At 53.4% G+C, this 19,668-nt stretch overlaps 1 protein-coding gene across 2 annotated transcripts in view; it reads right to left on the bottom strand.

Annotated features, from left to right (window-relative positions):
* Window positions 1-19,668, bottom strand: part of DDC (dopa decarboxylase) — an 85,191-nt gene that overhangs the window by 26,297 nt on the left and 39,226 nt on the right. For both annotated transcript variants that reach the window (XM_058725538.1, XM_058725539.1), the window contains exons 7-9: window positions 11,985-12,051; window positions 6,906-7,000; window positions 1,452-1,519 (exon numbers count right to left, since the gene is read on the bottom strand). In XM_058725538.1, coding sequence (XP_058581521.1) covers window positions 1,452-1,519; window positions 6,906-7,000; window positions 11,985-12,051 — 230 coding nt within the window. The remainder of the gene's footprint in view (window positions 1-1,451; window positions 1,520-6,905; window positions 7,001-11,984; window positions 12,052-19,668) is intronic.

Below are 19,668 nucleotides of genomic sequence, written 5' to 3'. Positions count from 1 at the left end.
GCCGGATGCCCCGGAGCTCCAGTGATTTACGTTACAGAAAGGGCGTTGAGGGCTGCGCATGGAAACAGCCGTCTCTGGTATTATTTTCCCCAGGTCATCAGTGAAACACCTGGGCATGCTGTGAGGCCCTCTGGCCGCCACCTCCTGGCGGTCCCCATCACTTTACCCCCGACAACCCTCCGGTCTTTTTGTGGGCTTTCTTGGCCCTATGCCTCACTGCCAGCTAAGGACCCTGTGTGCTCCTGTGTCAGCTCACACGGGGGCCACCACCCCTCCCCAAATAAAGGTGAAAGGGTCCTCTACTGGCTCTGTGCCAGCTCTGTGCCCACGAGCCACAATCTGACCAAACACACCAGCAGAGCAGAATTACATTTCAGTGCCAATTAAAGCTCAAAGAGAGGGACTTTGGACACACCGTATGAACCATTCTTTAGCATTCCAGTTAAAATAGACAAACGCAGCCACAAGAACACGAAAGAACACTGAGGTTCATAACAGCTATAGCTTATAAGATCCTTACTCGTATTTCGGACGAAGCCACGTCTAGAATGGGCCCACCAGTGGGCTTTAAAATCACATATCAAAGTTTCAGTCCAAGGCAGACAAAAAAGAATTGATTTGAACCAATTTTTTAGTAAAGCACTGAATATATGGTTTAATCTTTAGACAAACTAGTCAAGGGGCACACTGGTCGCACAGTAAACCGGGAGAACAGACTTCGGTTGGGTCAGATGAGAACTGCTTTCTTCACCCCTCCAAGGTGAGAACCCATTGATGCAATTACATGCTGAATGATTTTGCACAAAATTCATGCAACCCCCCCCCCCAGTCCAAAGGTTGATTTACCTCCTTCTTAGTGCAATGAACATAGCAGAACCATTACCCTGTGTTCCTACACTGCTCCCAGTGACCGCTATTTCTTTAAAAATCATCTACATGATGGAATATCACCCACTTTCATTTCTGAATTCTTTTTCTTGCTCTAAATAGAACCAACATAATTCTGGCACGCTATTAAGAATTTTCAGAGAATCTCATGGGAAAAGGGATTACTTTTATTTTTCCTTAACAAATGTGTTCAAGCCCTTAGACTCATTAACCATCTACGAAGAAAGACACAGAAACAACCGAATTAGAAATACGTCCTGAAATGTCCTTGCGTTGTTTTTGGTAACACTAGGTAGGTCAGACTACAGATTTTGCTGTATTAACCTTCTCTCCTTGTGCCAATGGCTCACACTAATATGTTATTATCAGCAGTTCACAGTCAGGTAAGGTTGGGCAAGAATCCCGCCCCTGGTTCAGCATGGAAGCAAGCAGTGAGCAGGTAACACGTGAGATGGCCCAGCGACGGTATCCTCCTCACCTGCCAGGCTTCTTTCCCACAAGGCCACTCGGGGAAAGTGCCGTGCGCATGGGGTAACTGACATGTAGCCGTGGGGGAAACTTACCACATGGCAGAGCAGTCGAAATTCACCAGCATCCATTTGTGCGGATTGAAGTTAAATGAGTCTGCAAACTGCCGAGGAGAAATAAAAAGAAGCCACTTCTGTTACTAACATCTAGTTGTACAACAAGACTCCCTGCACAGTAATTCACAGCTGGGAGGGTCTGGACTCTGGAACCCGCTGGGGCGACCACGTGACCTCCCCACGTGTCTTCATATTCATGTTTAAATGGCGATAACAAATCACACTCGGGATCCCTCGAGCTGCTACGGACCTGACTGTGGGCTGACACCCAAAGTGAGGAGGGCAGCTTTGAAGCCAGACACTTGGGGGTTTGATCCCAGCTCAACGGCTCACTCTGTGTGCACGGGAACGGGAATGTCTATTTTATGGAGAAATCGTGGCATCACAGCCACGAACTCCTCAGCCCAGCTCCTGGCATGGGGTAAACTCGCCAGGTCGGGTGCTGTGCTGTGACTGTTGGCTGATCGGCGGCCAGTGAGCCAGCCTGGTGCTGGGCCGGCTACGGACTTCTGACAGCTCCTGGTGAATCGGGAAGGTCCGACCGGAGAGCCGTCATCAGAATGCAACATGAGAGTGAGCGTTGGGGACCATGACTTGGGTTCACTGCTCAGAGGAGGGGGCGGTGCTTGCTGAGTCCGGCTGGAGTTGCCTGCACAGGGTCACCCCACGGAAACCGGAGCGAGGCATGAGGCCCTGGGGCATGGAGGCCGTCAGGACTGCTGGCACTCCTTGGGGCGTGGTGCCAGGCACCCAGAAGAAATCCAGAAAGTGTTTGCATGAAGGGTGATATGAAGGATCTCATTCTTTTTAGGACAGAAAGAGCTTTGGACTAAAAGCCCCAGACTCTGGCCTCAGTGCTTCCACGTCTGGCCGGGGGTCCTTGGTGCAATAACTCTACGAAAAATAAGTGAGGGGCTGGAATGAGACAATCTAGAACCTTCGTATGAACACACGCTTTCATTTACGTGCTAATCCTAACTTGGGGTAGGGCCATCACATCTGAAATGAGGGAAGCACGTTGAGGACCTTGGATCGTTCAAAATATGCTGACTCCCAAAAGATAATCTGAGCGCAACCCCAAAAAAGGATGCGGAGAGTTGCTGTGCCCTGGGAGGACACCCGTCCCCAGCAGCAACGGGACCCGGATCACGTTCTGGGGGATCTCCTGCTCTGAAATGCAAAGCTCCAATTTTTAATCTGGAAAACTCACAGTTGGACTTTTCCTCATAAAATGAGATGTTATCGATATTTTATGTCGCACGCTTTCCAACGTATGTAGTCTGGAGTCATATAAAATGTATCTACCAGGGCGCCTGGGGGGCTCAGTCAGTTGAGCACCTGACTCTTGATTTCAGCTCAGGTCATGATCTCGGGGTCGTGGGATCGAGCCCGCATTGGGCTCCACACTGAGTGTGGAACCTGCTTGGGATTCTCTCTCTCCCTCTCTCTCAACCCCTCTCCTCGCTCTTGTGTGCGTGTGCATGCACAGGAGCCTGTGCCCTCTCTCTGTCTCCCTCTTTCTCTCTCTCTCAAATATAAATGAGTGAGCAAATGAATGAATGAGTGAATGAACGAAATGTATCTACCTTTCAAACTACAAGATTATTTGGAATAAGTGAAATATTAATTCGCATGTACTATGTCAGGACATTGTACCGATCTGGCCTATGAAACACTTCCTGCCAGCAGCTTCCTCAACATCACGAACTGGCAAAGTTCTTGGTATACGCATATCATCATGAGCTTTGGGAGGGTGAAAACTTCATGCCTAACCAGTGGTAATCGGGATCACCCCAATTTTTATTTCACTGGTTGGTTCTTTCACCAACACCAACGTAATTACCAACTACTCTTCCTGTGTACCTAAACATCTTCGTCTTTAAAAAAAAAAACTGGGGGGCACTTGGGTGGCTCAGTCGGTTGAGCGTCCAACTTCAGCTCAGGTCATGATCTCATAGTTCATGGGTTCGAGCCCCGCGTCGGGCTCTGTGCTGATAGCCTGGACTGCTTTGGATTCTGTGTCTCCTTCTCTCTCTGCCCCTCCCCCACTCATGCTTTGTCTCACTCTGTTTCTCAAAAATAAATTTAAATGTAAAAAAAATTTTAACATTTATTTATTTATGAGCTACAGAGAGAGACAGTCATGAGTGGGGCAGGGGCAGGGAGGGAGGGAGAGACAGAATCCGAAGCAGGCTCCAGGCTCCAAGCTGTCAGCACAGAGCCCGACGCGGGGCTCAAACGCACGAACCGCAAGATCATGACCTGAGCCGAAGTCGGACGCTTAACCGACTGAGCCTCCAGGCGCCCCTCTTCGTCTTTATTTTTTTTTATTTTTATTTTTTTAAACGTTTTTTTAAATTTATTTTTTGGGGACAGAGAGAGACAGAGCATGAACGGGGGAGGCGCAGAGAGAGAGGGAGACACAGAATCGGAAACAGGCTCCAGGCTCCGAGCCATCAGCCCAGAGCCCGACGCGGGGCTCGAACTCACGGACCGCGAGATCGTGACCTGGCTGAAGTCGGACGCTTACCCGACTGCGCCACCCAGGCGCCCCTCTTCGTCTTTATTTTTAAAGGCAATAACCGAGTTCATCAATTTTAGGTGCTGCGGCATTTCCAAGCAGAAAATAAGATCTCAACAACCGAGACTGGCTGAGGAGGGCGCTCTGTGTTTCCACGGAGCTATCGTAAGTGGGGAGTTCTCACATCCTTCCAAAGGCGTGCCCAGGTTTATCATCAGGCTGATGCACAGACCTGGGCCCAGCTGGAGGCCCAGGGATGCAGCCACAGGCATAAATCCCCAGCGGAAGCAGAGCTAAAGGCAGCGGCAGAGATAAAGGTCCCAGTCTGGCAGGCGGCTGAAATCTCTCCCCGCCTCCGGCCTCTTCTCTGTTTGGTTCCAGGGAGGCAGCGAGGGCACCAGGGGCCAGGGGGGTGCCGCGCCACCCCGGAGACGTCCGCTCGGCTGACGGCCGCCTCGCACGTCAACCCCCACTCGGGGCGGCGGGGAGGACATTCATTTCCTTCCAGGTTTCAATCAAAGTGACTTGGAGCAAGACACGGGAAAGGACAACGGGTTTCATTTGTTGATAAAAGGAGACAACACGTGAAAGATGGGCTTTGTTTGCCGAGAATTGTATTAGTTCCCTCCCGGAGGGGCTGGTCTGTTTGATCGTCTTTCATTACCGGCCCGCTGTGTGCTCCTCCTGTTGGCAGAGTGACGGGATGTTATCTCGGGGCTGGGGCCTCGCAGGATATTGCAGGCCCCTTATCTGACCAGCCGAGCAGGAAGGCCCTCGCCAGAAGAGAACAATGCAGGAGACACGGAAATGACTCAGCGTCGGGCATGAAATCCCGTCTGCCGCTGGCAGATAGGATCTTGCTAGAGTGCCCAGCTCCGCGGTGGCCTGACAGTTAGTCCCCCCCGACAAGCACCCCCCCAAGAAAGCCAAAGCCCCAAGTCCTGGGTTCACAGGGAAAAGATTGTGCAATCCTAAACCTGATATGTAGAAAGACCAGGCCTTGGGTACAGGCACACACATCCCCGAAGATGGCTTTGCCTTCTGTCCCCCGAGGCTGCGGGGACAGACGCCCTCCCCCGCCAGTGATGTGTACTGTCTCTGTGATGCGAGGTGTGCAGGTGGTAAAGAGGTCTGTCTGTCGTTTCCCAGCCCCAAACACCCACAAAACCGGCTACGGGCAGCGAACCCCAGAGGGCTGGCCGTCAGCATGGTTACCAGAACTCCTCATAGGCCACAACCCCCCTCCCCAATATTTATCAGGGCCTTTGGAAGCCCCACGTGCCCCTCCCTCCCCAGGACGGATCTGAGGACTGGCCCGTATTCAGTGATCAATAAGCAAATACCGAGTGAGAGAGTACATAAATGAATGTGACGTGAAGGAGGTAGGAACCAGAATGCTATTTCATTCGTTGGTAATAAGGGGGGTACTCTTTTCTAAGAGGGGAACACTGGTATTCTATACCTGACACCCCTTTTTCTGGTATTATGGCCCCATGAGAATCCACATGAGTAATCAGCAAATGAATGGGCAGCGTGGCCCGAGAGCGGAGAGAGGTTTGGAGGGACGGTCTGCTCAGCCATGGCGAAATCACAGAATCCAACTCACGCACAGCCCTTGCCGTGTGCCAGACGCTGCTTTTTAAGCCCTTTCAATATGATTAACTCCTGATCCTTACAACACCCCCTCGGAGGAGGGATCACTACCAAAACCCACTTTGTGAGGTGGAGGGAGGGTACTAACGTGCCCGCAGGGACACAGCTAGTCGTAGGGTAAAGCTGGGATTCAAACAGTCACTTAATGACAAAGGCCGTGCCCGTAATCCCTGCACCACGTGTGGCCCCGGGGCTCGCGAAACCCGTGACCCCAAGCACAGAGCCAATGCTGAGGCCCCAGTGACTCACTGTCTCCTTCTCCCAGACTCCCTGCAAAGTCGCTCTCTCTGGACCCTTTCCTGCAGCTACAACTGAGTTCCTGGCCGAGAGGAACGTTGCGGCCCCTGAGCCTCCGCCAACAGCGAAATCCTCCTTGAGTCTGAAATCACACATCAGAGCACGACCATCACGTCGTGTCCTCACCCCTAGTCTGTGCCACATGGCTCTCTGCAGCAGAGCACTGGCTGATAGTTTTGCTTACTAGTTCTCAGAAGCGGCAGGTGTTTTGAGGGGCATCACAAGCCACATTTTACAACTTCCAGAAGCAGTAGAAGATATTTGAGTGCACCTGTGGCTGCTTGTTCAATAAGTCAACACCATGCCCACTGCATGGTCAGAATAGACTATCATATTGAACCAGATCGAATAGGGTTGTAGGTTGGCCTTATAAATTACTTCTTTTTGTTAAATTTGTTTAAATGTTTATTTTTCAGAGAGAGAGAGAGAGAGAAAGAGCAGGGGAGGGGCAGAGGGAGAGAAAGAGAAAGGGAGACACGGAACCTGAAGCAGGCTCCAGGCTCTGAGCTGTCAGCGCAAGCCCGACGCGGGGCTCAAACCCACAAACCGTGAGATCGTGACCTGAGCCGAAGTCGGACACTTCACCGACTGAGCCACCCAGGTGCCCTTGTACATTACTTCTTGATCTGAAATGCATTAAGATCTTATTTCCTTCCTAAATGTTTCCCCACAGTGCTAACATTTATCCTGTCATGAGACCCTTTCCCAGGACCCGTGCGGACTGAAAAATGGCTGTAAACGTCCGGTGTATTTTGAGAAGACTGGCCGTAGGACTGGGAAGATTCTCAACCGCCATCATAAGGAAGTCTAATTTCTGACGATCGCGGAATGTGTTTGGACGCTGTCTGCTGCAATGAACCCCAGCAATGAGAAATGGAACGTCACCTCCTCGTGAGAACATGTCACTGACAGCAGAGCACTTTTCAACAGTGATCTTCTTAAAGATAAAGAGCACGACCTACCTCGACTCCGTTCAGAAGATGCCGGAACTCAGGGCAGATGAAGGAGCTGCCCGCGTAGGCAGCGTCGATGTGCAGCCACATGTCCTCCTTGTTACCTGAAATCCAGAGGTGACCTGTGAGTTCCCGATGGATGCCCTCCTCACGGGTGCCTGATAACTTGCTGCATACGGTCTATCAACAGCATTTGCTGGCCCGATGGTGGACCCTAACTGGCTCCTTGAGTCTGAAGGCAACGAAACTGAGGGTGGCTGACCCCAGACTGTGGCAGAGCACAGACAAGGTGCTCAGTGAATGTGTGGACTTGAAGGAAGGAAAATGGGATCCCCTGCCCTGCTTGACTTGAAGGTGGATGCTCATGGTCTAAGGGCTCAGCCCGCCCTACCCCTTGGGGCGCCTGTTTCGCAGTCACACCGCCTTTCTCTGTCTTCCGCCATTTCACCCACTGGGAATGTGCTCCCCATTCTCCTGGATTAGCGGTCCTAAAGTCTTCCCCCACAAAGTCTTGGGGGATCAGCGGGGTGTGCGGCCCCAGTGACCTCCCTCCCCCCCATTCCATCCCCCCGTAAAGCATACTCGCTTATTTTAGGCCATCCGCAACCACCCCAGGCTCCTTTGGGATGTGATTTCTGCTTTCCAACCGCACCAGAATAGCCTGGCCGGAAGGGACCATGTCTGACTTTACAGGTGGAATAGCATCCTGATTAAATTTGCTCCCTCAGTTGGGACTGTCTGGGTTCAACCCCTGCCTCCAACGACCCAGCAGCTCTATGGCCTTACGTCCTTTCAAACTCAGCCCCCTCCCAGGCAAACGGGTATAAAAATCGCACCTGGAACGTCAGGGAGAGACAAGATACTGCCTGTAACTGCCTATTACCACACCTAGTTCGGGGTCGTGAGAAATAAGGGTGATCATCGCAATGAGTCCCTCCATGGGTGCTGGGCACGTAGCACATCACGAGACACGTAACTGCGAAAGGTTGGGGCGTCTTGGCGGGGAGGAGGCGCCCTGCCCGTATTGGGTCAAGACACCACCTGCGGGGCTCAGTCAGCTCCTGCCAAATGCATCTGTGCCGACTGATAGGCGCAAGGCTTGCTTTCTCATGCGTGATGCTCGCTAATCACACCCGATGCCGTGAGGAGGGACAGGTGGCTCTGAGCTCTGCTGACACAAGTTCTCAGAGGCGTTTCAAAGCCTTGATTCCATCTGAGCTTCAGGATTGGAGGGATCAAAGCACTCGGTTGGATCCAGACCAAATGCGCTCCGAGGACACGCGATAGTGCCACCGAGGGTCACGGTGAGGGTGAGCTCTGTGTACCCGGAGGCACGTCTCACAGGCGAAGGGCGTGTGGGCTGGTCCCTTTGTGGAGCTGTCTCCCTGGCACCACAGGGCCCCACGTGGATGTGGCCGGGAGCCAGTGAGAGCACAGAGCCTCAGGACGATGTGGGATTTCTGCTTGGAAACCACCGCTCAGCCAGTCTGGAACACAACAGTGCTCCCGTTGCTTATTGTGCGACTGCTGTGGCTCTGTAGGCTGTGGGCAGGTGGAAACTTCAGAGGCTCTTATAGGACAGACATGAAACCTCACATCCACTCTGTGCTCTCCAGGGGGCCGTTTGCGCTGGTCAGGAAACTTCGTTCTCTGTTAGAGGCCCCTCGGGGGACTTTGAGACTCCCATGTGTCTCCGTTCAGAACCGTCGAGGGAAGAGGTGAGGCAGGGCAGGACCCCAAGGCCTGAACAGGCAGCCAAGTCAGGAAGGACACGAGCCATGAGGGTAGGAGGTGGGGACCAGGTTCCAGCAGCAAGAGAAAGGGCTCTCTTTTCTTCCACTTCTCCATCACCCTCATGAGAGGACCGTTTGGTAAGAGTAGAAACCGCAAGTCATGGGGCGCCCAGATGACTCAGTCAGTTGAGCATCCAACTCTTGATTTTGGCTCAGGTCGTGATCTCACGGTTCACAGGGTTCGAGCCCCACAATGGGCTCTGCGCTGACAGCAAGGAGCCTGCTTGGGATCTTTCCCTAGTGCTCTGCCTCTCTTTCTCTTTCTCCCACTCTCAAAAACAAATAAACATTAAAAAAAAAAAAAAAAAAAAAAAGGAAGGCAAAAAGAAACCACAACCCCTCCAATGTGAGCTGGGTCAGCTCCAGGACAGACAGAGAGGAAGTTCGGCCCAAGCCCTCAGGAAGGGGCCAGGATGATGCCAGCCCCCAGGACTCTGCCACTCCGGAATGTATCAGAGACCCAGAGGGGGGCAGTGGGAGGGAAAGACGGGGTCCTCGGAAGGACAGGGACAGGGGTCCTCCAGGGGAAGGTGCACAGCAGGGACTTAACTTTAGTCCAGAAGAGCTCTTGGCTCCAGAAAGGCGACCGCTAGCCGTGGAGGGCCCTGCTTGATAGGAGTCCTTTCCCACCTGGGTCTTTGGTCCCCTGATGGTGCGACAATGTGACTGATGATGGGGGCCTTGGGCCATATGAGTTCTGACTTCTGCAGGAACGAGTGACGGCAGGTGTTAGCTGGACCTCCAGCAGGAGCTGGAGACTGAGGGTCGACCAGGTGGGCAGCGAGTGACTGAGCCCCAAGAAAACTCCATTGGTGTGGGCTGGGCCAGCTTCCTTGGTGGAGGGGGGGGAGTCTCACTCTATGTGTACAGTCATCATACCTGGGGAAGCCAGCCACCCAGACCTCACGGGAGAGGACAAGGGTTTGGGCGCCCCCCACACTGTGCCCCACACCCCTCCTGCCTGCAATAAACCGTGGCCATGAGATGCTTGCAGAGGATTCTGTGAGTCTTCCCGGAGGGTTAGTGAACCTGAGGGTGGTCTCAGAGGCACGAGGATTCCTCTGTCCCTGCAGTCGGCACAAAACTCCCGCAGAAGGAACTTGCGGGTGCCCAAGTAAAGGGGAGTTCCAGGTGGGTTTCTCTTCTGTCCGCGGGGAGGCAAAGAGCCAAGAGCACCAGCTCTCCATCCGTGTCTTGTACGGGACCACTGGCAGCGATCTGGTGCCTCCAGATAACATGGGCATCTCTAGAGGCCAGGTGGTCACAGACCCCGAGGCCGGGCCATGGGGGCCGCCTGTCACAGGCCAAGGTCCACCCAGCACCCAAGCGAGCTGAACCTCGGCCGGGAGGTTGTGGACACCCTCGGAAGGGAAGGTTCAGGCTTCCCACACCTCGAGTCCCCGCCGCCCGCATGTTTCCTCATGAGGCTTCCCTACACTGTACCAGCTGGGCCATCCTCTGCCTGGGCAGGTGGGCAGGTGGCCAGCCTGGAGCTCAGGGCCTGTGGGGCCATGTGGGCTCTGCCCTGCCGAACCCCTCAATCCCTGAAATCCAAGAGCCCCGGGGAGACATCAGCCGGCCCCCGTGTGGGACGTCCAGTTCCCAGCCTGACATCTGAGTCAGAGGCGTGCATGGCGGCTTGGCCCGGCTCACGAGGGTTTGCAGCTCACGAGGCCCATGCCCTGGCCACGGGCATGAGCCAGTAGGTCAAGTCCCTCCTCTGAGTCCGGGCTCTGCACCAGTGTGGTGGTGAAAAATCACATGTGGTGGAGAAAAATCCTGTGGGAACAGGCACGCCCGTGCCAGCCACCCCTCAGCATGGACGGTCCCCAGCACACCTGCTACCCTGGGTCTCACCCGATTCCTGGGCACGAACGCCCCCTCTAAAGAGCCCTGTGAGGGGAACCTGGCCGCTTGACGATGACAAGTGTTGCTTCCTCGCCCCCCGTACAGACGGGGGGACAAAGCTTGGAACTGAGGGCCCACGGCCTGAAGCCGTGCCCGTCACCACTGCCACCAGCTGTGCGAGTGTGGGCACAGGGGGGTCCCCGTGAGGAGAGGCGGGGTCATGCAGACGGGGCCAGGGCCAGTGCCCACAGGTGGAGTGCTGTCTAGCATAAGCCACCAAGACGTGATCGTGATCGGGGGCCCTGAACAGCCTCCATGTGAGCCCAGACCGCTTGGAGGATCAGCTCCGCCGTCCTGGGGCGGGCGGCGGCTGCCCCAGAGCCACAGGAGTGGGGGGGCCATGCCCCGAGGATGGGGGAGGGGTCATGAGCCCGTGCCCCTGCCCAAGAGAAGGTCTCCATCACCTGACCGCCCACTCCTGGGCCTGCTGCGTGCCCAGAGCCGTGTGTGGAAGGGGAACCTTTAGAAACAGAGCCCTTACTCACGTTCTATCTTTCGGAGTCTCTGAGATGTCATCTCCAGGAGACCACCTGTGTGCTGAAGGTGAGGGGGGGAAAGGAGAGCGGCCCCGAAGAGCACAGGAAGCAGATTCTTCTCCGGAGAAATCCAGGGTTTTGGTGTTGATTTGCTTACACACATTAGGTCATTTGCTTCACACTTCCAGTCATTCCAGAAGAAGACACGTCAGACTTAACTGAAAGCCTTAACTGAAAGGCTCCCCATGAGCCTTGGGGGACTCGCTCCAAAAGTTCGAGTTTATTCCCTTGGGTGGCGTAACCTTGCAGCCCTTCCGTACGCACGGAAGGACCTTTTCTTGGAGACAGTGTGTAGGTACAGGTTCAGCCAAGCTCAGCTCTTGTCCAGTTAGGGCCACCTTCTGGGCTTGTGCACTTTAAGCTAATGAGATGTGTGCTATTGCAAATACAAGGAGAGTTCAGCAGGCGCGCCTGGGTGGCTCAGGCGGTTGAGTGTCCGACTTTGGCTCAGGTCGTGATCTCGCGGTTTGTGGGTTCGAGCCCCATGTCGGGCTCTGTGCTGACAGCTCGGAGCCTGGAACCTGCTTCGAGTTCTATGTCTCCCCCTCTTTCTACCCCTCCCCTGCTCACACTCTGTCTCTCTCTCTTTCAAAAATAAATCAACATTAAAAAAATTTTTTTAAACATTAAAAAAAAAACAAGGAGAGTTCGGCAAACCATCGTCATATAAAGTTATTTTTATGTTCATATTACATTATATTGTAACATGCCTTGGACTCTTTAATCATATTATTCTCTCATATGACTTATGTCATTAATATTATGAAGGAGGAGAGCCCAGAGAAAGAGTTCCCCTCATATCTTCCTACACTGAGAACATTTTCCAAAAGAAACCTCCATCAGGTACTTACAGATCGGACCCACTTCTAAGAGACTGTCGAATGAGCAGCAGGACGTGGTCCCCAGCGTAGCCACCACCTGGAGAGTAAAAAGCAGACCTCTTTTTATTCCCTTTTTTTGGTCACGGTCATAACATCCTCATGCACGACGACTGCCTCGCCCCGGTCGAGCCCAGAGCTTCAGATTCGGTGTTCGATCAGCGTCCGCTAGCTGAAGATACGAATCTGTGGATGTACCTTTAAGTCTTCGCACGGAAGCTTCCCAGCAGGTGGAGAGACATCTTCACACAGAAAACTAGGCTGCGAGGCTGGAAACAGTATTTGCACAGGACTCCCCGTGCATCCAGGAATGAAGCCCTTGGCCCCACGGACCGTGTCTCCTGTGCTCTGGTTGACCAATAAGAGCGTGTATATGAACTACGGTTACGGTGAATCGTTGCTTCTGCGAATGGGAGGTGTGGAGCTCCGTCTTAGTCTGGTGCATGTGGCAGAGTGCACAGCAGAACAGCAGGAACCTTGCTCTGACCACCCTGGAACAGCCTCGCGGGCAGCTCAGAGCCACCCCAAGAGTTTGACCCGGAGTCCTGCCCACCAGCTTTCATGCGCTCACCTTCCTTCTAAATGGCACCACTCCGAAGGGAATTTCAACCCTCAAAGATGCAGATTTGCTCTACCTAGATTCATGAGAAAGCCCTACAGATGCTGAAAACAATTTTTAAAGGTGTGCTCCAAGAAAGCGTTGGGCACAGTTGGTCACACAAGTGGGAAATGTGGCCCCGATTCCTGTGGCCGCTCCTGGCCTCTGAGCACCTTGGAACATGGTGATAACACAGATACCGTCTGACCGGTTTCTGCACACCCACGGCTGTCTCTCCCCTGGACCCATGAAGCTGCTGAAGCCAGGTCAGTTCGAATCTTCTTTCTTTCTTTTCTTTTTTTTTTAAGTTTATTTATTTTGAGAGAGAGAGAGAGAGAGAGAGCGCCAGCAGGGGAGAGGCAGAGAGAGAGGGAGAGAGAGAGAATCCCAAGCAGGCTGTCAGCGGGGCTCGAACTCATGAACCACGAGATCATGACCTGAGCCAAAGTCGGACACCCAACCGACTGAGCCACCCAGGCACCCTTTGCATCTTATTTCTTTGTATTGCCAGGAGTTTGCACTTTGCTGAACATGGAATAGGAACCGATCACTCGCCAAGTGAACGAAAAGCACGTTGTGTTTATGAAACCGAAGGGCCTAATTGATTTACGACGCCAGCGCCATCTGGACGATGAAATTTCTCCCTCGGTGTGACAAGAGTGCGAATTTTCATTGAATCTGATTTGAGAATCCAACTCAGCTCTTTCCCGAGCCCCCACGAATACCCCGGCGGTGCCACGGGCCCTGAGAACAGACGTAAAGACACAAAGGGCAGAAACCCGCACAAACTAGTAAACCTGAGAACCTGGTTGGAGCCCCTTCTGGTTTCATTTCACCGAGGGCCACCTGCACTTGACCTGAGAACCCAATTTGCCAGAGAAAATCAAAGCGCTCCTGCCAAGGAGGCATTGTACCTGCCCCAAGGATGGTTCAGCTGACAAGTCCTGGCTCGCTGCTCACACGGTCACCTGGGCCAAACAGTAGCTGCCTGGAGACCAGAGTTGTCCTCTGCCCAGCGGCAGGGAGTGATTCCAAAGCAGGCCCTGGCCAGACTCTGGCAGGACTCACCTCAGCAATGGATTTGGGCCCCTGAGAGGGAACAGAGTGTTTCAAGTGCTCTATTATTATTCAGGGGCGGTGAAGCCAACAGATTGGGAACCTAGTACCGTTGGCAGGACAGCTTGTCTTCCGTGCCGTTCCCAAGAGGCGGGGCCATGCTGTGCCACGCAGGGCCACACGGGGAAGGTGCAGGACCATCAGGAGGCACAGGGAGAGGGGCAGCGTGGACGGGAACCTTTCCTGTGGTTCCCACAGGAAGAAGCAGGTGAGGCAGGGTGAGTGGGTGGAGGGTTGGTTGTTTTGATCAATTTCAATGGGCCCCAAGGCAAAGGGGGCTGTCCCTAGCTGTCCCTAGTGTCCCTGGCTCTGGGGTGATGAGGGCGGGGGGTAGAGGCCTGGAGAGGAAGAGCCCCATAGAGGAGATGGATTGGGGTGTGGGCTCTGGGTTGGTTAGTTTGGTGAAAGGCAACCCATTACCATCTCCAGGAATTGGCTAGTCCTGGGAGGGGCTGTCCCTGCAGGGTCAGCAAGGTCCTTAAGATGTCAAAGCTTCAGACATACAGAAAACAAAAATGCACGATGAATACACCGACATTTAAGCCATGCACTTGGGGCAAAAACACCTGGGTTGGAGGCTCACCTCTGCCTCTCACCTGCAGCCAGCCGGACTTCTGTTTGCCCACTTACAGCACAAAGGCATCGGGGGTGGGCCTGCCCAGACTACAAGGTCTCGCTGGGTCTAGATGCACCACATCGTGGTGCCTCAGCCCCCTTCCTTCCCACCGCCGCACGCGCCTCCTCATCACCCACCCTCCGCGTCGCCTCATTTTCACGAGATGACTCATTTACTGGGACTTCAGGTCAGCGTGCTCTTTTCCCCTTGTATTTGCATTTTCTTCCTGATTTAAAACTGAAGACCAAAATGCTTCATCTAAGGCACCCGGTTTGGCAGATAGAACCCGAGACGCTTAAAAGGCTTCGTGTCGCTAAAGGAATAGCAAACAATTATACAGGTTAAAAAAAAAAAAAAAACAAACCACAGAACCATCCTGCTATTGTGTGTCACGTATTTTTCTCAATCTTAACCATCTCTTAGGAACGACCTGTCTCTTGTTCAGCAGTGCCTTCAGTTTCACCTGGTTTTCCACAAATTCTAATCGAAATAAATGCAATCACTTGTGTTTTTAAGATGACATATACCGGGGGGCGCCTGGGTGGCTCAGCGGTTAAGCGTCCGACTTTAGCTCAAGTCATGATCTCACGGTTCATGGGTTCGAGCCCCGCATCAGGCTCTGTGCTGACAGCTCGGAGCCTGGAGCCTGCTTCGGATTCTGTGTCTCCTTCTCTCTGCCCTCCCCTGCTTGCGCTCTCTCCCTCTCTCCCTCTTGAAAATAAATAAACATTAAAAAACATTTTTTTAAAAAAAGACAACATATATGGTAAATATCCCCTTGTGAGAATTATTTTCTATCTGTGACCATTTGCACAGGAGAGTGTCTGAGATGATATCCACCAAATATTAATGGTGCTTGTCTCTTAAACTTTTTCTTTAATGTTTATTTATTTTTTTCGAGAGAGACAGAATGCGAGCAGAGGAGGGGCAGAGAGAGAGAGAGAGGGAGACACAGAATCGGAAGCAGGCTCCAGGCTCCGAGCTGTCAGCACAGAGCCCAATATGGGGCTCGAACCCACGAACCATGAGATCACGACCTGAGCTGAAGTTGGACGCTTAATCGACTGAGCCCCCCTCAGGTGCCCCAATAGTGCTTGTGTCTTAAGATGTGATTTTGGGTCCCATAAGGTAAACATTCTTGATGTTTTTGTCCTGAGTACGGAGCGTTTCTGTAAAAAAAAAAAACAATAAAATCCTGCCTCATCCTGGACGCGACCTCAGATGGGAGGCAAGCGGGTGGGTGTGCTGAGCACTGACTAGGCCCGGCCTGGGGCTCTGCAGAGTATACACAGGGGCCTCAACAGCTGCAGGAGCCGGATAGGTCTACGATCTGTACTTTACAGTTGGCTTAAGTGAGTCCTTGCTGGGGGATCGTGGACACACAGAGGGGCGGGAACAGATCAGCATTATGAACCCCGGTGTGATGAACTCTCGTTGTCCTGCCAGCTACCGAAAGAGCCTGGTGCCCTGAGCCGGGCCGGGCCTCCCCTGCCCCCCGCTGACCCAGCCCGTGGACGGGCGGTGAGGACCGGGCTGGCGGGTGGCAGGGCCCGGCCTGCTGTGTTCTAGATGGCTACGGTCAGCTCGTCCTAATTCCCAGAAGCCCAGCACCTGCTCCACTCCGGGGTCTGATTACCCCGGCTCAGCTCAGTGACGCTAACCTGATTTGGGCTGTGCCTCGGTGCCATAATCACATTTGTGCAGGGGGAGGGAGGGCGGGGACAGTGCAGGCACCCCTCCCCTGAGAGCCCGCAGTGGTTCTGTGGCCCCAGGCGCACGTCCCCTTCGGGGGCAGACCTGCCTCCCCGCCCCCGTTGCTGTGGCTCTGACATGCACTTGGGGGCACAGCCCTCTGCCCGTGGCCTGACCTTGTCAAGTCGGCTCTAAGGACCGCAAACCCCCACAGGGAAGAAAGGGAGACTGTTACAAGCCCCACGCAAGTCCGTGGAGCGGCCCCGGTGCAGACCTGCCAAACGTGCCCGTGCTCTCAGCAGAGGTCCCCGGATCCTGAGACATCTGCAGTCACTTCGCAAATGTACAGAAGGCATTGGGTCTGCATCTCAGAATTATGTACGTGGTTATTATTCAGAATTGTGACCCACCGGATGGACGGCTTCAACGGAACAACCGGGCGATACGTCCAAGTCCAAGCTGCAGCCCTTCTAGATCTCTCTCTGGCTTCGGGGTCTTCGGGGTCCCTTGGTTGAGGGATCCGTTTAAGATACCAAACCTACCGCAGGTCCTCGAGCCTCCTGTGACCTCTCAGGCCTCTGTGTCTTTGTCATAATCTTTTCTTCCACAAGAAGGGGACTGTACCTGTCAGCGCTGCCTGCATTACCCCCTAAGCACACGGCTTACCTGCGATCTCTTAGCCAAAGCGTTCGCCTGTCTCCCCTGGAGGGTTAATCACACCCCTTCCCTCTGTGTGTATAGCGCTGACCAGAGAGTGCAGAGACTGGGGAACGTGTACCTTCCCACCAAGAACCACTCCCTCGGGAAAGGGACCCACCCTTCATTGGTCCCCGAGGGGCCGGCACACGCGTGGCCTAAAGGCCCGGACCTTCGCTGGACAGAGAGGGAGGTGCCTATGGAGGAGCCCGCAAACCTGCCTGTGCTCTGAAACATGGGATCAGCCCGCGTCTGCGGCTCCTGCCAGACCACCACAGGTGCCCTCAAACGTTAGCCGGAATCTTGGGCTCGAGAGCCAAATTCCAACATGGCGCCTCTGTCGGGTGCCCAGTCTCCCTTCAGGAAAATAAAACTGGGGTGTGTTCTTCCTGACGCTGAGTGGTCTTCCCTCAAATACTTGGATCTCCCCTTCTTACCAGGCCTCTTCCCTGAGCGTAGGCACACACTTTGGGCTCATTTCTGCACACCCGCTGTGTTCTGCACCACCTCGCCCCCTCCCCGGGGAGGCCACTGCCGTGTGTGGGAGTGGTTTTGTAGGGTAACTTTGAATTGATGCCGACTGAAGACAGTCACCCAGTCTGAGGCCTCTGTGATAACGGACAGACCACCGGAGGCCAATTCATCACCGAGCTCTGCCCACCAGGCTTCAAAGCCCACCTGAGCCTCTCCGCCACCAGAGGGGTTCTGAAAATACTCATCAGCCTGTGTCTCTCTTCAGCTAAAAACTCCCTTAGTGACTATGTGTTGCCCTCAGGGAAGGCCCGTCTTCCTCACACTCGTCCCCTCATGATCTCCTCACCACTGCCTCTGCAGCCCGCCTCCTACACCCCTCCCTTCACACCCCTCCATACACTCCTGCCCCAGGCAGTGAAGACCCTCGCAGCTTCTGGGACCTCACATCCGTGATCTCCCCGCCCTCCTGCGGACAGCAGTGCAACACGGTGCGTGAAGCGGGAACTCTGGGATCACGTCACAGTGCAACTTTCGTGGCTCTAGCAAGTTCTGAGCCTGTCTTGCCCTTCGGTCTGCTGCATGCAATACATTCTCATCGCTATTTCCTTTCCCTGGAGTGTGTGACCCAAGCAGCCCATGAACAGCACCCCCACCCCACCCCCGCCCCGGCTCAGCCTACATCCCTCACTTTTCCAAGACTGGCTCCCATAGCAACTCTTTCCTGATCCCCGTGTTCCCATGGTGACAACGACTGGCTTGCTTGTTTCGCTGATCACGCTGCACCTTCTGCGAATGACTGTTCACTTAGCGTCTCTGTCTGACCCATAAGATCCTCAAGGGCCCCGTCATCCGCAGCCCACAGGCCCGGCATGCAGCAGTTACCCAATACACGTGAATGAATCGGCGACTATTACACATCCCATCAGGGTAAGTTGTGAAATACAACGAGTGGACGTATCCAGCACCTGCTGCGAAGACCACGACTTGGTCCACCATTTGCCTGAGAGCCCACCGACAAGGATTATAAAACGTACTCAGGGTAGCTGCCTCCTAAAATGTCCCAACAAAGGCTTCGGCCCCTCTGAAATGCCTCCAAAGGATGCCTTGTTGCAAAGTCCTCGCAAAGTCACGGGCACAGAGCGGTGGCCAAAGTGAAATGCTACGCTGCCTTCCGAAATCCCACCACTGAATTATGAACACATGTTCTGATCTCCCTTCCTTGGTGCAGAATCACGAATATGTGATGAATACATATGTGTTCGGGACAACATCCTGTAGAGCATATTCAAATAAGGACAATACAAATTTTTTTTCTCACGATTCCCGAGGGAAGACCACAAAATTCTATATGAAATAAGATGAAACTCAGTCTTTCCCTACCTCTCGTCCCTAAAACATTCTGGATCACTGTATCACTCCATAGACCTATCTGGATTTCCATCAAAGATGAAGAAAAAAAGCAGTAAGAGAAATTAGAGCTTTTGACGTTGGTGAGGAAATGGGTGAGGGGGATCTTATCATTCAGTACACCATTGGTTTTTGGTATTGCCGTTATAAGGCACACAGAATTAACTAATCACGAAGCCAGGTACATATAAGACTGTAATTAAAATGTAAATTCTAGGGGCGCCTGGGTGGCTCAGTGGGTTAAGTGGCCGACTTCGGCTCAGGTCATGATCTCGCGGTCCGTGGGTTCGAGCCCCGCGTCGGGCTCTGTGCTGACGGCTCAGAGCCTGGAGCCTGTTTCAGATTCTGTGTCTCCCTCTCTCTGACCCTCCCCCGTTCGTGCTCTGTCTCTCTCTGTCTCAAAAAAATAAATAAACGTTAAAAAAAAATTTAAGGGGCGCCTGGGTGGCTCAGTCGGTTGGGTGTCCGACTTCAGCTCAGGTCACGATCTCGCGGTCCGCGAGTTTGAGCCCCGCGTCGGGCTCTGGGCTGATGGCTCGGAGCCTGGAGCCTGCTTCCGATTCTGTGTCTCCCTCTCTCTCTGCCCCTCCTCCGTTTATGCTCTATCTCTCTCTGTCTCAAAAATAAATAAACGTTAAAAAAAAAAATTTTTAAAAATGTAAATTCTAGTGTAAGTAAAGGCTCACATCCTAATGAAGGAGCACATAAATGGGCAAAAGGGAGCAGGGAACATTTTGGATAAATAATACATCATCTGCCTCCCACTAATATCCCTGCCATTAGCGAATTGTGTTGGAATAACTGGACATTCAAAGCCCAAAACACAACTGCATCTGGCCACCGACCTTACCCCCCTCACAAAAACTAACTCAAAGTGGATCACAGACCTAAATGTAAAATGTAAAATGCCTAAATGATGACACGGGAAAAAACCTACATCCTCTTGGGTGCGGCGATGAGTTTGTGGCCACCACACCAAAGGCAGGATCCAAGAAAGAAAACGATGAGACAGACTTGAGGAAAATCAGAAACTCCTGCTCCACAAAAGACATTGCAGA

Source organism: Neofelis nebulosa, chromosome 4 (genome assembly GCF_028018385.1).
Source record: "Neofelis nebulosa isolate mNeoNeb1 chromosome 4, mNeoNeb1.pri, whole genome shotgun sequence".
Taxonomy (NCBI): domain Eukaryota; kingdom Metazoa; phylum Chordata; class Mammalia; order Carnivora; family Felidae; genus Neofelis; species Neofelis nebulosa.
Note: the sequence above shows the minus strand (reverse complement) of the source record. Positions and strands in the feature narration are given on the sequence as shown.